The 19,677-nt window shown below is 38.3% G+C and overlaps 1 protein-coding gene across 3 annotated transcripts in view; it reads right to left on the minus strand.

The window, feature by feature from the left end:
- Nucleotides 1–19,677, minus strand: part of kif6 (kinesin family member 6) — a 130,382-nt gene that overhangs the window by 40,797 nt on the left and 69,908 nt on the right. For all 3 annotated transcript variants that reach the window (XM_049463498.1, XM_049463497.1, XM_049463495.1), the window contains exons 14-15: nucleotides 4,477–4,579; nucleotides 2,354–2,409 (exon numbers count right to left, since the gene is read on the minus strand). In XM_049463498.1, the coding sequence (XP_049319455.1) occupies nucleotides 2,354–2,409; nucleotides 4,477–4,579 (159 nt within the window). The remainder of the gene's footprint in view (nucleotides 1–2,353; nucleotides 2,410–4,476; nucleotides 4,580–19,677) is intronic.

Below are 19,677 nucleotides of genomic sequence, written 5' to 3' on the forward strand. Positions count from 1 at the left end.
TAATGGAGCGGATCACGTATCACTGTGTAAAAACAGTCTGGAGAAAGCTACCGTAGCTATCGGTACGGAACATCTTACTGAGTGTACTTTGGTGGTCTGTTGATGGTTTCCCAAGCTCTGGAATATTAGCCAGTTTTTGTACGGTCTTAAAACTAAGATCCCTGAAGGGATTATTTGGGGAAATGCCAACGAACTATGGATCTTAAACCAGTCCGAAACTGAGACCAGTCCAGATTTTTGCTCCAATCCAACTTAAAACACGAACAGATAGACCAGAACTATGGAGCATTTCAAGCTCCTTGAGTTCCAGCTTCAGACTTAACACCATATGGTTGGTTAAAAGTCATTAAACAGTGCAAACTTCCTCTCATGGCTAATGAATACTTCTTAAATAAGTTAGCAAACATGATAATGACTTTGGTTGTTGGGCTGGTGGACAGAAAATACTTTTTCCAACCTATAGAAAGATTTATTTTTAAATGTATTAATATGTATTATTTATTTATATTCATTTAGTTCATATTCAAAAGATTGATATATTTTAAGAGTTCAGAAATCAATATTAGGTGGAATAACCCTGGGTTTTAATCACAGTTTTTTCATGCATCTTGGCATCATGTTCTCCTCCAGCAGTCTTACACACTGCTTTTGGATAACTTTATGCCTTTACTCCTGGCTTTGATCATTCATCTTCATTTTAATTATATTCCAGAGGTTTTCGATTTGGTAAAATCAAAGAATCTCATAATTTTTAAGTGGTCTCTTATTAATAACTTTGGTGGGCTGGTGGTGGTCTCCCTAGCTTTGGAAAGAAAATAGTTTTTCCAACCTATAGAAAGATTTTAAAAGAGTTTAGAACCACTAAATATTACAAAAATCTCTGTAAGTCTGCTTAATTTGACTAAAATATATACATCTCTGGAAAAAAATGAAGAGACAACTTTCTAGTTTCTTTCAATCAGTTTCTCTGATTTTGCTATTTATAGGTATATATTTGAGCAAAATGAAAACATTGTTTTATTCTATAAACTACAGACAACATTTCTCCCAGATTCCAAATAAATATATTATCATTTAGAGCATTTATTTGCAGAAAATGGGAAATGGCTGAAATAGCAAAAAAAAAAGATGCAGAGCTTTCAGACCTCAAATAATGCAAAGGAAACTAGTTCCTATTTCTTTATATTTATATAAAATATTAATATTTTATATATATTCATATATTTTTACGAGAATAAGAAATCAATATTTGGTGGAATAACCCTGGTTTCAATCACAGTTTTCATGCATCTTGGCATGTTCTCCTCCACCAGTCTTACACACTGCTTCTGCATGTCTATGAAAAAGAGGGTATGGGTACTGCCACTGGACTGGCTGGCCTTCACCATCAAACATGCCTTTTTCAAGAAACATTCAACTTGAAAACCAGTAAGGAACCTATGTTTGAATGTAGACAGATTTTTTAATATTACAATTTGATTGATTGTTAAGTGTTTCATTAATTAGACCTGCACAAGACTAGCATGCACTATCATCAAGAAGGTTTGCAAGACAGAGATCACTATTGATGGGATCATTTTAAAATGAAAGAAATACAAGGTAACAGTCAATCACCCTCACTCTAAAGCTTTTCGCAAGATTGTTAATGATCTCAAGGGAGCTGGGAGCACAGTCACCAAGAAAACCATTAGTAACACTCTTTGCTCAAAAAGAAATTATAATATTTCAGATACTGAATTAGTGTTCATCAAACAGAAACAGGAAAACATATATAAAAGACCAGCAGATAAAGTACTTTAGTACACTGTCAAAACCTTCCACTACAGGTTGTAGAAACCCAATTTTGTGAGAATGGTGCCATGCTTGGCCATGCAGCAGTCTGGCATGGATCAAGATTCCACAGGAGCAGTGGAAAAGCTCAGAGGTGTGTTTTCAGAGGCTCATAAACGCAGCAACTCCCACCCTTTAAAACGCAGTGAGGACGGAAGAGCCAGGCTGAGACCCGAGCTCACTCCCAGGATCTCCCGGGTCCTGGAACAGGGCTGGAATGTGCTGATTGACAGTGCTTTAGTCGGGAAGAGGAGGGGTCCTGGTGAGGGGCCAGTGGTTTAAATGAAACGGGCTGTTGGCCAGCAGTGCGGTTTTGAAACATGGCACATTAGTAACAGAGCGGACGCATCAGGGGACCATGCCAGGGCTGTTCTTGATCAGGGTAATGATATTAATGATGCTAATGCTCACGGCGGTTAGAGTTTTATATCTTCACAGCTCTGGAGAGTAAGCTGCTGGCAAGCCATGCTCAGCATCCTGTTGCTCAGTGACTGTGTGCTTATGGGTAATGTGAGTGACTTACTGACTCTGTTCCTGGCCTGGTTAACCTGTTCCCCCAGTGCTTTAGCTTCTGCAAACCTGTGAAAAACAGAAGTGAAGAGCCAATATGACAAATACTGTACACCACATGTTAAATTTTTGGAGAACAACCCTTGTAATAAATGCATAAGGCTATTTTTATTAGCAATTATTGCTGACACAGCTTCAGTCTTTGGATAATTGGCACCATTCCTAATGCCACGTGTAAAACTGTGTAGAGCAGTAAATCTGTATAATTCGAACTGTAATCAAATCCTCAGAAAATCAAGCAGAAAAGCTTCCCTGGACAGTAGAAACACTAGAAACTCTTGAATTTAGGCACACAAATTTTAGTTACTAAAGTTTTAAGACCATCCATATAAACAGTGTAGATGAAGAATTCTGGATATAATTATAAGTTGGAAAACTTTTTTCCAGGCTTTTTTAGAAACTGCTTGATGGTTATTGGAAACATCCAAATGTTTTTTTTAAGCCAATGTGGGAAAAACCAGCATTTAGGGCATTGAGTGTCTTAACCTTATTTATTTATAAAAAAAAAAAATGTGTGTGTGTGTGGGGGGGGGGGGGGTGTTTATCGGATTGTAAGGTGCACCATCATTGAACATGTATTTTCTGGTCTATTTTCATATATAAGGGTGGTAGTGTGGGGCAGAGGGTAAATTAAGTAATGCTAAGCTAAGTAAATAAAACTGTAATTCTTAAAAAATGTATATTTTAAAGTCAAATGAGTGCAGGATGTTAATCTACACAGATTTCTCTCTTAAAAACTTAAAAAATTGTGTGAGTTAAGATTTAATTTATTTACAGCAAGCTTAGATTTCCACTAAGGCAGGATGCAGCAGAATTGCCATTAGCACTAGCAGCTAACCTCGTAAATGCTGCCTGACAGCACTACACTGAGGGACCCTGAGTTTTCTGGTAAGCCAGGGTGATATTAGCTAGCGGTTTGCCCCATGTAGCTTGCTTTATCACGATAAACACACAGACTACAGTCGGATAATACTCACCTCTGAATGGCGAAAGAGCTAGTGTGGTTAGCGGCTAATGCTGCTCTTCTTGCAGTGCTAGCCAGAATAAGCAGCTGGCCACAGTTTTTGATATCCTCGCCTCTGAACAGCGAAAGAGCTAGCACTTAGCGCGGTTAGCAGCTAATGCTAATACTGCTCCAGTCTTGGTACTGGAGAACTAAACTGAAACTCCTGTATAACATTGTACTTCAGTGGAGTGGCTTTACTGCTCTTTACATCCTGACTGATAGAATTCATACATAATGAGCACCTGATTATAAGGTGCACTTTAGATTTTTGGAAAAATTCATAGATGTTAAGTGCGAAAAATACGACAATTGTTTCACATGACTGTAGCCTATGCAAAGAACTGAATATTGAGTGTAGACAGAAGATAACTCGGTAACACTTTCTATGAATGTCATCTCTATTAGACTCTATAACCACATTCATAACATATTATAATGCATTCATAAGGCATTATAAACATGGCTATACATATTTATAAAAATGCATAACCCATTATAGCCATGTTTATTAAGCATTATGACTTGTGATCATAATACATTATAAGCTGTGCTTATAATATATATGTTAAAATAGTTTATATCTATCGTTATTAATCTAGTCCCACAATGAAAGTCTGGCACTTTACTTAGCGCGCACGGATACCTGTTATAATACATTATAACTGACTATAACTAGTATTATATCCAATACTAGATGCTAGACTAGACAATCCTTAATAATTTATTAGTGGTTAAAAAATATATTTATAGGATTATTTAGGGTGTGTTTATACGTTGGAAAGCTTTTTTAGTCGTAATAAAGTCTGCAAGCTGGGACTGAGTTTCTTGGTATTGACGTATAACATGTTATAAACACTACAGCTATTAATGCATTATAATCACAGTTCATGATGCATAGTAAACATGGCTATGATGAATTATACATTTTTATAAATATGTATAGCCATGTTTATAATGCCTTATGAATGTGTTATAAGTATGTTTATAGAGTCTTATAGAGATGACATTCATAGAAAGTGTTACCGATAACTCAACAATAGTTTTATCCATATGAATAAAACAAGACTGACCTCTGCTTCAGTATGGCCTTATTGTCGTCAATACTCAGGCGATCCTCATGATCTCTCCTAAAGATCTCAAATGCTTCTTGTCGGCCCATAGACAGCTCTGGCCCTGAGGAGGAAGAGAAGAAGAGCATGTCAGAAGCCATCGCTGACTAAGTAGACAGCCTCCCTAATGCATGATCATGTCATTTGATCAGTTCACCACACGTCACACACTGTCAGACGGCTCTTATTCTATTATACAACATGTAATTACCTAAAGTGAGCTCTGCGTCTGAAGTGACAAGCTGGAAAAAAAAAAGAACAAAAAAAAAACGAGCGATTGCAGATGATACAGGCACTTAAAGAAAACTGAGGTTTCGGAAGGAGGTTGACCAGACACATTCCTTGGACCATGTTCCCGAGAGCAGAAGGAGATACCTTGGCCTACTGTATTCAATCACTTCAGCAATCTGCCAGAAATTACATTCCGATATAGATGGATTCAATATGGATGATTACAGGCCTAATTTTACATTTACAGTTTACAGTTTACCCTTTATTCCAGCGTTATTATTATTTTTGTTTACTTCCTAATTTACCCTAGACCTTAACAACTTTTAGTTGGGAACGTAACACAGGTACCTAGTCCTGACCAACTGCAGCAACCCCAGATCATTTGCTTAGTTCTACACTATATAATGATCTGAAAATGTACACACTGCATGGACAAATGTGTTGGGACACATCGCATTGTTGATCAAATGACTCTTTGCAGCTGTAGCAGTTGCTTTGAAGAAGAGCCCATGCATGCATGAGGATGTTTGTTGTTCGCAATGGGACGCTAATGTGACACAGCCCATCTTGGAGCCATCCTCCCCCATTTCAAGATGTTCTTTGTTTGTTGGCGTGTTGGTTTCAGAAATTCAGGTCTTATAAAATATTGTACATCAAAAGCTGCAAAATTAATTATTTTCTTATGTTGCATGAGTGTTAAATGGAATTCTGAACTATCCAGCAGGTCCTGGTCATTGCTGGTCATTAAAGGGTTAAACTTTTAAAACTAATCGTTATAAAATTTCCTGGGTCTTATTATTAGCAATAATAATACTTAAGCCTACATAAAAAAGCTAAAATAATAAATATATAAATAAATAAATAAAGCACAGCAAACACACCTGCTTATGGTCTAATGTTGTCGTAATGATGTAAAGTATGGCAGCAATTTAAGCATTGTAAATAGGAATTAGACGTAATTAACTAAACGTAGGAAAAACCACATAGCACTCGCGGGAATCACATTCATTTGCGAATGTTGTAACACTCACACTTCAGCTAATCACTATCTGGAGCGCTTTAATAAGCCTCGGAGTAACAGCTGAACGCAGAGGAGGCCGTGCTCAGAGTGATGGAAGAACTGAGGAACAAAAGATGACTCTATTTGCTCTTTTGAAACCACACTAAGCTCCGCCCACCTCACAGCGGGAAAGGCCACTCGGTCCATGCGGACACGACTAAACATCAGCACAGCGTTCAGATGAAAAATCGAGATGGAGAAATAATGTACAGCCTTAAAACGGCTAATAGCATCGCACGCTCTCCAGGAATAATCTGCTAAATTACATATCTAGTAATATGACAAGCTATTCATCAAAACCTCATTGTGTTCTCAGTGATAAATCTGCAGCGCCTTTCAGCAGTTTTCAATCTGGGGTCGTAAATATCCATCAGAGGAGACCACATTTCAAACCCGTGTTCCTGAACTGCAGACAGTGAGCACACTCCACAAGGTCAGCATATTCAGCACAATTACCTGATAAAGCCCAGATCTAGAACACATGTCAATGAAATGCAATACAACATACTTTAATATTAATATGATTAATGCAGAAGGGAAAATAAATACTCAAAGCTAATAGAGTCCACATATACAGTATAAATCACTCTTTAATGCTTCAGATCATTAAAATATTAGTCAAAGACAATGCAAGTAAACACAAAATGCAGTTTTTACATTAAGGTTTTTATTTTTAAGGGCCCCTAAGCCCCCCTAAACCTAATAAATGGTTGGGCGACTCTTAGCAGCAACAACTGCAATCAAGCATTTAATGTGGTAACTTGCAATGAATCTCTGTGGAGGAATTTTGTTCCACTCTTCTTTACAGAATTGTTGTAATTCCGCATAATTCCAAGGGTTTTCCAGCATGAACTGATTTTTAAGGTCATGCCACAGCACCTCAATAAGATTCAGGTCAGGACTTTGACTAGGCCACTCCAAAGTCTTCACTTTATTTTTCTTCTGCCATTCAGAGGTGGACCTGCTGGTGTGTTTTGGATCATTGTCCTGCTGCAGAACCCAAGTTCGCTTCAGCTTGAGGTCACAAACAGAGGGACAGACATTCTTCTTCAGGACTTTTTGGTAGAGAGCAGAATTGATGGTTCTGTTTATCACAGCTAGTCTTCCAAGTTTTAGCTTGTCAGTCTAAATAGAATTTTCCCAAAGGACTTAGGGATCATCAATATGTTTTCTGGCAAAATTGAGACAAGCTTTAATGTTCTTTTTGCTCACAGTGGTTTTCATTTTTGCACCATTATCGCCCAGTCTTTTACTAATGGTAAAGTCATGAATGCTGACCTTAACTGGGGCAAGTAAGGCCTGCAGCTCTTTGGATGTTGTTGTGGGGTCTTTTGTGTCCTCTTGGATGAGTCGTCGCTGCACTCTTGGGGTAATTTTGGGCGGCCAGCCACTCCTAAGTAAGGTAAGGTTCCCCAATGTTCCACGTTTTTGCCATTTGTAGATAATTGCACTCAGCATGGTTCTCTGGATTCCCAAAACTTTACAAGTGGCTTTATAACATTTTCCAGACTGATAGATCTCTATAACTTTCTTCCTCATTTGTTTCTGAATTTCTTTGGATCTCGGCATGATGTTTAGCTTTTGAGTATCTTTTGGTCTACTTCACTGTGTCAGGCAGGTCCTATTTAATTGATTTATTGATTCGGAACAGGTGTGTCAGTAATCAGGCCTGGCTGTGGCTAGAGAAATTGAACTTCTGTGTGATAAACCACAGTTAAGTTATGTTTTAAGTGGGGAGCAAACACTTTTTCACATAGGGTCATGAAGGTTTGGATTTTGTTTCTCCCTTAAAAAATGCATTATGTGTTTACTTGTGTTGTCTTTGACTAATATTTAAATCTGATGATCTGAAAATATATCAGAAAAAGAAATTATGAAGGGGCAAACACATTATCAGACCACTGTAGAGAGCTTCTTTTCTCTACATATTTTTTAGCTGGTATAGATAAAGCTTCCACACGATCCCCAGACCACCAATTTTAGGAGACTACAAAGCAGCTTTCATACTTTTCACACAATTGTGCTCTCTCTCAGGCTTTGGGAGCTGATGGCAAGCTGCATAAACTGGGATTTGAACCACCAATCTCCCGATCATAGTGGCAGCGCTTTAGACCGATGGACCACTCGGCGCCAAGTGAATTAAATTTTTATTTTAAAATTTAAAAAGAATGTTGCAAATAATAATGAATTGGTACATTAGTTAAAATTGAGTAATGATTAATAATGTCTTAACTAGCACCAATTAATAGTTGTTTGAGACATTCTGTCATAAGTACTGTTAATTAATATTCCCTTATTTTAAGTGTTAACGAAACAAATTCGAAAAATATATACTATATACATAATTTATGAATCATATTATTTAACATTGTCAGGAACGTCTATGAAAAGCTGATAAATTCAGATAATTTCTTTCCTGAAAACACACAGCACTATATACAGTCATATGAAAAAGTTTGGGCCCTATTAATCTTAATCATTTTTAGTTCTAAATATTTGGGTGTTTGCAACAGCCATTTCAGTTTGATATATCTAATAACTGATGGACACAGTAATATTTCAGGATTGAAATGAGGTTTATTGTACTAACAGAAAATGTGCAATATGCATTAAACCAAAATTTGAACTACTTTTTACTGACTTACTGAAGCACAAAATTGGTTTGGTAACCTCATTGAGCTTTGAACTTCATAGCCAGGTGTATCCAATCATGAGAAAAGGTATTTAAGGTGGCCAATTGCAAGTTGTTCTCCTATTTGAATCTCCTCTGAAGAGTGGCATCATGGGCTCATCAAAACAACTCTCAAATGATCTAAAAACTAAGATTGTTCAACATAGTTGTTCAGGGGAAGGAGACAAAAAGTTGTCTCAGAGATTTAACCTGTCAGTTTCCACTGTGAGGAACATAGTAAGGAAATGGAAGACCACAGGGACAGTTCTTGTTAAGCCCAGAAGTGGCAGGCCAAGAAAAATATCAGAAAGGCAGAGAAGAAGAACGGTGAGAACAGTCAAGGACAATCCACAGACCACCTCCAAAGAGCTGCAGCATCATCTTGCTGCAGATGGTGTCACTGTGCATCGGTCAACAATACAGCGCACTTTGCGCAAGGAGAAGCTGTATGGGAGAGTGATGCGAAAGAAGCCATTTCTGCAAGCACGCCACAAACAGAGTCGCCTGAGGTGTGCTTTTGCACACCTTAGCCATTCAAACTGAAATGGCTGTTGCAAACACACAAATATTTAGAACTAAAAATGATTAAGATTAATAGGGGTGCCCAAACTTTTTCATATAACTGTATCTGCCAAATAAGAAAAAAGAAGACTTGAAGTCATTATTCCTCTGAGATGATTCTCCTCTGTAGCACTGCTTTGTTTTTGAGGCATGTTTACTCTGAGTGTCACACACATCTTGTGTTTGTACTTTGTTACACACTGCAGGCTAAAGTTCCTCTAATTATCCCTCATTTCAGCTCTGTCTGACAAACAGGAATCCAGGAAATTTGATCAGATCTGAATCAGCCTGTAGTAAAAGCAGGCGGTTATTTTTAGTTAGGTGATCATTACGCTACACAGTCCGCAGAGCCGGGATGTGTAACCCATCACGCATTTATTTAAAAGACATTTAACACATCGTCACCAGCGCCAAACAGGAATGTGCTGAGTTTAACGCGGGACTTCTGGCATTGTTTAGCCATTTGCGTAGCTTCTGCCTTCAGCATGGAAATCAAAGACAATTGCGATGTGAATTCCTTCAGCGCATTTAGAGATTGCGCCGTTTTCCTAAACACCTAAATCTATCACATGATTTCAATTACACAACACGCAGTGGGAGCAGAAACAAGGCCATGTGCGATTAATTGTCCGGCATTTCGGAATATTGTTTTTATTTTTTGGAATACCCTGATTAAAACCAGGAACAACAACCCCCCCAACCCAACCCAAACACACACTCACACACATAGACCAGAGAAGGTCTTGCAACAGCCAACCACAACAAGTCTTGCCAAGGAAACAGCCTCGTCTTTCCTTTGTAAACTGGAGGAGCATTCCAGACATATTTCTCCACAAGCACTATGACATCACACTGTAAATGTTCTGGAGAAGGCTTGCAGGGTTATGACACCGCATTTTGTTTCTTTCTTCACTCAAGAAGCCCAGCTGGAATTGCTCGGCACTTTTTCAGCATAAACTGAGATGACAATCAGATGAGTAATCGGAGAGCTGCAGAAAGCTGGAGCTTGTTTAGAAATGTAAAATGTCTTCATAATCAGAAACAGAGAATCAGAAACAGAGTATCTACACGGAGAGCATACATGGTCCAGTTTTGCAATGCTGAAAAGCACCAAAGTTCCAGGGCTTCGGGGAAATACGCACATTATCAAAAATATAGATGCTTCCAGAAGGAATCAACTTACAGGAAAGAAACGTCCAGAAGGCCTGGTGTCGTGGCGTGAAGTACAATTTTGCGCAATGTCAGATCACTGTTAGTGATCTGACAAAGTTAGTCTTCATTACAGGACTTTGACAGCCCAACATTATGCTAATGAGGTCCTGCAATCATTGGCCTACACTCTACAGTGCTCTATTCTTACAGGACAATGCTGGTGCACAGAACCTTGCCTGGAAAGACACAGATACAGATACCGAATGAGAATGTGTGGGATGCTACTGGACTGTTTGGGAATATTTGAGATGGGACACAGCTGATATATCTGGCATGTTGTATTATATTACACATGCTTTATACACTATATCTGTATGTGTAGCTCAATAAATAAGACAAAGGGTTGCCCATAGAAGTCTATCGTACACTTATTTCTATCTTACACCCCATCAACAGTGCAATTTACCTAGTTCAGGTAAATATTTGGCGTTCAGGTAAAAATCTATCTTGGCTGTGGAAAACAGAAGCGCGCCACTGACTGATTAAAACCCTGACAACAGTCAACAGTCAGCCACCCAATTCTATCTTAGCCATGCACATGTACACCCCCGCTGGTTAAACACAAATAAACGTGCTACAGTGCTCAAATACAGCTTTTACATCAACAATAAACAGAATAAAGAATAAAATAACATTGCTGTACCTTGACGATGTGAATGCGCCAGTCAGTATCTTTTGCTGAGATGGGCAAAAGCACCACGCTGTTAAGATACGAATGCGCCAAAGTCAGAGCTCACCTGGCTCTTAAAGGGAATGAAAAGTGACACACTGATTGGTTTATTTCATGTTACGCCCAAAACACACCCATGATTAAGTAAGAGAATTAGTACATGCCCTCACGACAACAAAGACACATCAACACGCCCTAAATCAAGCTGTGTGATGCACAATTGACCGGTGCGCTATAGATAAATAGCTATAGCTAAAATAGGGCCCTATGTCTTCAATCGTTTGTTTTTCCTGGTAACTTTTAGCATTGCAATATGAGCAGAAGACCTGAATGCAAGGTGGCATGGTCTACTGTGGACGTCCCTCAGCACCTATAACTCTTATTAGGCCACTCTATACCTGAAACAAACCTCCCATCACCTGAGGAAGAACCAGGAGGAACTAGGAGGAACTAAGAGTTAAGGCCCCTGATCCTCCAGAGTAGGTTGATCCAGAGTTTAGAAGGTCCAGTCTGTTTTATATATTATCTTCACGCTACTCTATGGAAGCTCTGCTTACAGTAAAGAGCGGCGGTGGCTCACCATCCCGTCACAGGTGCTGTAGCTCAGCAGGGCAACAGGGAGCACCGCGGGTCCATGTATCAGAGCAGCAAGCTGTGTTTCTCTTTAAAGCAGCGGCCAGAGAGCACAGAGCTTACAGGGAATATAGATACAGCCATTACTCACTAAAGCATGACTGAGGGTTATGGCCAGAACTGACCGGGGAAGAGCACCGTGAAGAGATTCAGACGACATCCTGGACATAATACTTCTAAAGGGCATATTGGGTTACGGAGGTCCGCGGAAGGTTTTAAGCTCTTTAGTTCTGTGTTCACGGTCCCGTCTGTCACGCAGTTACAACAGACTTGGAGAAAAAAGGGACAAAAAGAATGTTTTCTGGGCTTAGATTTATGCAAATGCAAATGATATTTTCCTAGATTTTCATACCTTGTCCAAGGCATTGCACTATTTGACGTTTCACACCAGCAGAGAGATGATTTTTCTTTCCCATGTTGCTTGAAACCTGTGGCCTGCTTAACAATGTGGAACATCCTTCTGGAAAACTAATTACCACAGGTGTCTGAAATTGATTTCAGTGATCCAAAGAGCACTGAGACACAATACCATCCATTTTAACTGAGTTTAACTGAGAAACCAAATCTTTGACACAATTTGCATAGTAATTTGGAACATGGTGTAAAATGCATCAAATTAAAGGTAAAACAATGGATGCATCCCAATTGCACATTAAATATTAACAGTAAATAGTTTCTGAGTATAAAGTATGCGCTATAGAAAAAAGTGTCAAAGTTGCCAGTTTCATCATTACATTTGTGATCGTCTTTGTGAGTTCAGCACAGCTGTTAACTGAAAGCCTGAATTCCAGGTGACTCTGTAGATGTACTGTACATCATAAAGCTGACTGAGAAAATCAAGCCAAGATGACATACTGTTATGTATATTAATATATATTTTTTAAAATATTAATCCAGGCATTCTTTCAAACATTATATTTAACATCACTCAAAACTGCAGCTGTGGGCATTCCCAAGTCAAGCCATCCCCTGAGGTGCTACTTAATAATCAATGTACAGTACATACTATCCCATGTTGTTTGGTATGGCAGTATATCATTGTCAGTTACCATAGAAGCTTCATTTGGGCACCATATATCTTTATGTCCAACACAATTGTTTTTTTTTTTTTGTGCGATCATAAACAGTGACTCCAAAATTCTAAAAATACAGGAGCAATGGAACGATGCTTCTCATGAAAAAAAAAAAAAAAATACAGCAAAACAAGTCAACCAAAAACTGCCAGACGGGCAGAGAGCGGGATATCCCAGAACCAGAATGGCTCTGAGCAAAGGTTACACTCATTATGTGCCCTTAATGTTAATCCTAGAGGAGCAGAGGCCTGCAATTACCCAGCTGCACCCATACTGCCCTCAGGGGAAAGTGGCCGTATCTCCTGATCACACTTCAAAAAAGGCACAAGCATATGTCAACAAGCAGCTGTGGACATTTACAGTTGGTTGTTTGGCATTTTCCGAAAAGAGGAAAAAAGACAGTGGTACTCTGGATTAGTGCTGGGCGATTATGGCCTAAAAAATTATCTTCGATTTTTTCACACAAAAAAAAAAACAGATTTTTGATTATAATCAATTTCTCCCCCTACTAAAAATCAAACTACAGATGACAAAGAAATGGTTTCAAACTAGGTTTACCTGTATATAAAAAAACTAACAAAAAAAAAAACGTTTCTGTCTGTTCTATATGTTTGGTGTTCAGACGCTTTGGGCTGAGTCGGCTCATTGAGTGAATCAATGATTCAAAACATTGTTTTCAAGCCCATGCGTTTATATCACGTGCTGATCTCGTGTCACACACTGAGGGACACTGGATTATACCTCAGAACGCGGGTTTGTGACGGAAAATAGAGAAATAATGATCTAAACGAGTCACAGAAAAAACTTTGAAGAAGAGATTATTATGGTTTTCCAAAATTAATCACGGATCCTCACTGGATAGCGATGATGCTGCAGTTTTTAGAAGCGGTAGGATTTATTTCTAGCTAAATATATGCTAAATATATGCTTTATCCCACCGAGTGTTTGCTGGAACTGTTTTCAGTATGAGCTCAGTCCGAGGATAAACAGACACAGGGATTGTGTGAAATCAAAATGTACCTTTATTGGTTTAAATGCCCTCCGCCAACACCCAAAAACAACTCAAAACATGACTACGCTGGCCCAGTGGGGCTCCAGCCGCTTAACTTGTGACTTCCAGTCTTTTAAAGGTCCATTCTGCCTCACAGTATGTAAAATCATGATTACTCCATTTTGAAAATCAAATTAACACTGTAATTCAAATTAACCAAATTAATTATGAAAATCACCCAAAAAAATCACCCAGCGCTACTGGATGACTTGATAATTAAGATAATAAACAATAGACTTGAATAAAATAGTTTAGTACTGGGCTGGAACAATACACAATGGACCCTATGTTGGTCAGTTAAATCAAGTTATAAAGATACAGTCCATTGAATAACATTGATTTTATTATATTACACTGCACTAATCCCTATTTTAAAAAATACAGTTTACCATTTCACACAATACACTGTGCTTTAGATAAAATACGACTGTACTGGCCACTCCACTACACAGTCCCTCGTCTATAAATCCACGTTACAGTCCCATATGACCATAAACAAGATTCCATGCCATGAGCACAGGAGGTGGCAGGCGTGTGATATGCAGGATATATGACTGTGGTCACACAGTGAGATCAGTTAAACTGCAACGTGGAACGCAGTCACATAGACCACAACCCACATACAAAATGCTGGCGGATTTTGTTTGGGTTCCTCGTGATCTTTACAACGTCTAACTTATAAAACTAAATGTACTGTTGCCTGCTTTTATGAGACAATCATGTAACAAACATCACAGACCTGAAAAAGCTTATTTAAGAAAAATTAAACTGTCATTTGTGATATTTCTCAAATTACAAGAACAATATACTCCATAGAAAAAAATTCTGAAAAACCAAAGAAACTTTTTAAAGGTTTATAGAATCCTTTCTTTCACTGTAAAAACAAGGAAATGAAACTGATCATATCTTAATATGATTTGTAAGCCCCACACCCCTTATTCTCTCTCAGTGTATAGCTATCCCCTGCAAGTATACAGTATCTTCTTATAGACGTACACATGCATCTTTTATAATGGTTGAAAGTCAGGCCTCAGAGTTGTAGGTTGTAAGAACAAGTTACCATTTTCTGTGTTGCTGAGTGTTTGGCTGGGTACAGCTGGTCTCTCTTGCTTTATCAAAAGCCTTTGTTGCGACTTTAATGGCAGAAAGTTAACACTAGTTAATTAAAGAAATAAACATTTCTTACAATTTGAATAAATTTTATTCATCAAAAAGTTCAAAACCGTAAGTTTTCAGATTGAGGACCCTCTCTGGTGAGAATAGGCAATTACACAGAGCATGTGGAAGAATCATTTTAAACTGGGCGGGTGTGATGTGGTCTCCTTTCAGAACGAATGAATCTGATTCCAGGTTATGTTCAGTCAGAAAGAGAGAGAGAGAGCTCAGTCAGAAACTTTACTTCAACTACACACTTTGTTTTTTACTATGAGTGAATGAGCTACTGAGCTCTGAGTTCCTCTTCTGAAGTCCCCAATGCTCCACCAGCCACTCGCGTTCAGTAAAACTGAGCCAGATCCTCTTTTAGAGGCTGTTCGTGTGACGCAATACGTAAAGACGAGTGAGGTGGCCAGAAGAACTCCAGTAAAAAGCGACCAGACACCCCTGTTTTTAGAATGAGTACTGTATATTAGACTTAACAGAGATGGTCGTTCCAGCCTATAAACACAATATTTTTTTTCTTCTTCACTCAGAAATGCTTCTGTTTTAGGTGTTTTTTTTTTCCAAAATATTTGAGTTAGCCTTAAAACTCATGCAGGAATTTGTCTTACAATGTTTTGTTTTCTTAACTTTCATCCTTCATCTTACCTTTTTTAACTTTCATTCTTCAACATGAACTTTTACAATCTTTTCTTTAGTTCAAATCAGTTAATAGATTCTTAGCATCTCTTGAACTTTTGAGCACTTCCTCTAGCAGGGGATATTTTTGGGAGCAATCAAAGGAAGAACACATTCTTTCCCCAGCTGCTCCATCCGAGATTTAGCTGTATGATTAGATTGACGCAGAACACTTCTACTTCTGGATAACATCAGGCCCATCCGCTCTGTTCTGCATGTAGACAGACAGACAGACAGAGGACTAAGAACAACACAAGAGACCCACAACTGAGCAGAATCCCTGCTGCAGGAGAAGCCCAAGAACAGTCTCAAAGCTCTGGGTTTGGGTTACAAGTGGCACGGCACCTCATGAGTTTTTACTTATGCCCGCAATACATACACAATACACAAATACATGATCATAAAGTGTTACCTCTGGAAATAGCTTGCAAAAGTCCACACCTGTAGAAGTTGATAGTGTGCTCATGGCAAGGTGCCATGAATTATCAAAGTTTAAATATTTATGCTTGTAAGTTGGTACCAGATGGCGAGTCACTCCATTTCCAAAGATCTGCAGGCATTTAACATTCCATAATCCACATTGTTATAAGTGCACAGTTGGTAATATTGATCGTGACTGGCAGAATCTGGCTAGAAATGTCCTTGCAAACAGACCTGTTACCCTGGCAACCAATCACATCCACATTCAATGCTGTAGACCCTGCACTAATATCCCACAGCACAGCGCAGTGCTCTATAGCTTTCATTAGACATGGCAAAAGTCATTGAACATAATCTTAGATCATGTCCCATGAAAGGATGTGGCATCTCAGTTTAAGTTCCCATATTTACAATCATCTAGCTCACTCTTAACACAATACTACTCATATTAATTTTATACAGAGACGGGAAAACTTTCTTTTGTTTTTGCTTTTTTGTCACGCTGATATTTTTCCAATTATCAAACAAACTTTAATATCAGACAAAGATAACCTGAATAAATATAAAAAGCACTTTTTAAATGATGATTTTACTTATTAAAAGAAAAAACCTAAACCCAACCCAAATCTAGCCCTGTGTGAAAAAAATATTTACCCTCTAAACCTAATAGCTTGGTTGTGCCACCCAATAACTGTCAAATAGTCTTCACATCTCCACCAACACATGTGAAGTCAGCATTGCAAAGTACAATCACAGCACGCGGTTCTGATACATCAGCTCACAGATGCAGCCTCGTGCTGATCGACATCACCCTTTGGAGTGATGAGGGGAAAGAGCGTCATCTACTGTACCCACCCAGAGAGAGCAAGGCCAACTGTGCTCTCTGAGGGCTCTGGCAGCTGACGGCAATCTGCATGACCAGGATTCGAACCAGCGTGAACTAGTGATTTTAGTGGCAGTGCTTTAGACCACTTAGCTACTCGGCACTCATGATAAACTCTTATTTTCTTTTTTAAATACAATTAACAAGCATATTTGTCCCAAAACTTTTTTTCCCCCCAAACAGTGTACTGCTTCAACCTTTACATTAAGTATTTTAATACAATATTTAAGAAATATATATATATATATATATATATATATATATAGTCTCCTGTTCAGCTTATTTATGTCAAATAAATAACTGGTTGCTGGAAAAGGGTCAAGAAACATCCAACACAGAGATTAAATCTCTCTCTCTCTTTATTATGACTAAAGATGTAATTCATCAGGCGTCTAACTATATTTAATGTCATTTCAGTGCAGAGAAATGTGGATGGAGTCTATTTAAGGTGAGCTTATTTTCTAAAATGACAGTGTAGCAGAAGCAGCTGGCAGAGCCCCGCAGGCGCTGACGGACCGGGCTTCACCGGATCGGGCAGTATGGCAACAATTACACCGGGTCACTCTGATGATTTCAAGGCATTTAAATGAGCTAAACGGCGAGGCCAGGCCAAGGCCTCTTTAGTGTCGCCACATCCACAAGAGATGTCTGAGAGGAGCACTTAGCAATCGCCGCTCCCCCAGTCTGAAACAGCGCGGCTGCTGTGCACCACTTTCCATAAACAAGACTCTCGGCCAACAGCGGCCTCGGAAGAGCATGACTTATATACAACCAATGAGATATGATACATACTGTCGTACAGACACTGCGCTGAAACTAAAACATCTGTCATTTTAGTGTGGGAGGTTTCATGGCTAAATTGGAGCAGCCTGGTGGTCAATCTTCATTAATTGCACATTATTGCACCAGTAAGAGCAGAGTGTGAAGGTTCAATTAGCAGGGTAAGAGCACAGTTCTGCTCCAAATATTGCAATGCACACAACATTATGGGTGACATACTAGAGTTCAAAAGAGGACAAATTGTTGGTGCACGTCTTGCTGACGCATCTGTGACCAAGACAGCAAGTCTTTGTGATGCATCAAGAGCCACGGTATCCAGGGTAATGTTAGCATACCACCAAGAAGGACCAACCACATCCAACAGGATTAACTGTGGACGCTGTAAGAGGAAGCTGTCTGAAAGGAATGTTCAGGTGCTAATCCGGATTGTATTCGAAAAACATAAAACCACTGCTGATCAAATCACGCAGAATTCAATGTGCACCTCAACTCTCCTGTTTCCACCAGAACTGTCTGTCCAACCCCTGTACAGTATAATCTCATTATTATTTATTTCATAAACACAGAGTGAACACGAATGACTTTTGCAATTAACACTGATCTATTTAATTACATTATACTGTAACAAGCACACACACACACACTCAGCAGATCACTGGAACCGGTTCAAATGTACATGAAATGTGTCTGCTCTGGCTGAGAAATGCACGTAATCCTTCAAATGTGATCAGAATCGGATCGCAGGAATTATAGGAATTATAGAACATTACAGGATAATGATTTGATTGAACACACTTGGTCCATAATGAACTCTCCTCATTTCCTGACCAAAAATTAGGGCATCCATATGGATTTTATAATGTATGATTATTCAAGTTCCTTCCAGGAAAGTCATCTGAGAAAAAAGCTACAGCACTGCAGTTATACTGGGGCACATTTCAAAAACAGAGCAATAACAAGGACCACACAATGCTAATCTTGCACTTATTAACCCTACATAGATAAAAAAAAAAAAAAAAAAAATCATGTGATTTTCATTGTGTTGCTGCTGTCTGAGTTGCATGGGATGAGTTTTTCTCCTTATTTACTTTTTCTCCTTCAATTCGGTTAGTTTTAATTAGTTTTAGAGTGGGTTTGCTAGTTTTTATTACTTTCTATTTTTGATTAGTGCTTAGTTTTAGTTAGTTTTTATTATTTCCAGTATACATTTTTTTTTATATACTTTGGGTTATTTGTTAGGCGCATGATTCAAAAATGTGTTTAGATAGATAGATAGATAGATAGATAGATAGATAGATAGATAGATAGATAGATAGATAGATAGATAGATAGATAGATAGATAGATAGATAGATAGATAGATAGATAGATAGATAGATAGATAGATAGATAGATAGATAGATAGATAGATAGATAGATAGATAGATAGATAGATAGATAGATAGATGATTGATACTTTATTGATCCACAGGGGGAAATTCTTGGCATCCAGCAGCAGGTTACACAATACACAAAGTTAAAAAAGATAAAATATAAAATATAAAGATACATATAAATATGTAATAAATCTCAACAAAAGTTACTATTAAACAACCAACTGTCCACAAAAACTGTAACAGTCCACAAGCTAGCAGCCTTACAGGCAGAATATATGTAATACTGCTGCCTAAAATAGCCTCAGAAACCTGTTATCTATATCTGCGCGTTGGAAGAGGGAGATGCAGCTAAACAATCCACAGGAATTTTGCACATCACATACTATTGCTGTCAATCGATTAGACAACGATATTCTGTGATTTACTGCATTTTTTTTATGGTGGATATTTAAATGTAACTAAAAGAATGAAAGAAAATACATAGTAAAATGCAATTATATTATATTATACTAGTATATGCTTGTATGTTTGAGGAGAGATAAAGCCAACGTTGGATTTCTGAATTTAAACTTAATTTGCTGAGTATAAAAGGTTGTTTGTTTCTATGGTACAGATCAGTTGTGTAAAAAGCATGGAGCAGCAGCAGAGACAGCGTTTGTTTACAGTCGTATATTATCTGGCTTATATATCAGATTAAACTGCGCCT

The sequence above is a fragment of the Astyanax mexicanus genome, chromosome 14, assembly GCF_023375975.1.
Source record: "Astyanax mexicanus isolate ESR-SI-001 chromosome 14, AstMex3_surface, whole genome shotgun sequence".
NCBI classification, from domain to species: domain Eukaryota; kingdom Metazoa; phylum Chordata; class Actinopteri; order Characiformes; family Acestrorhamphidae; genus Astyanax; species Astyanax mexicanus.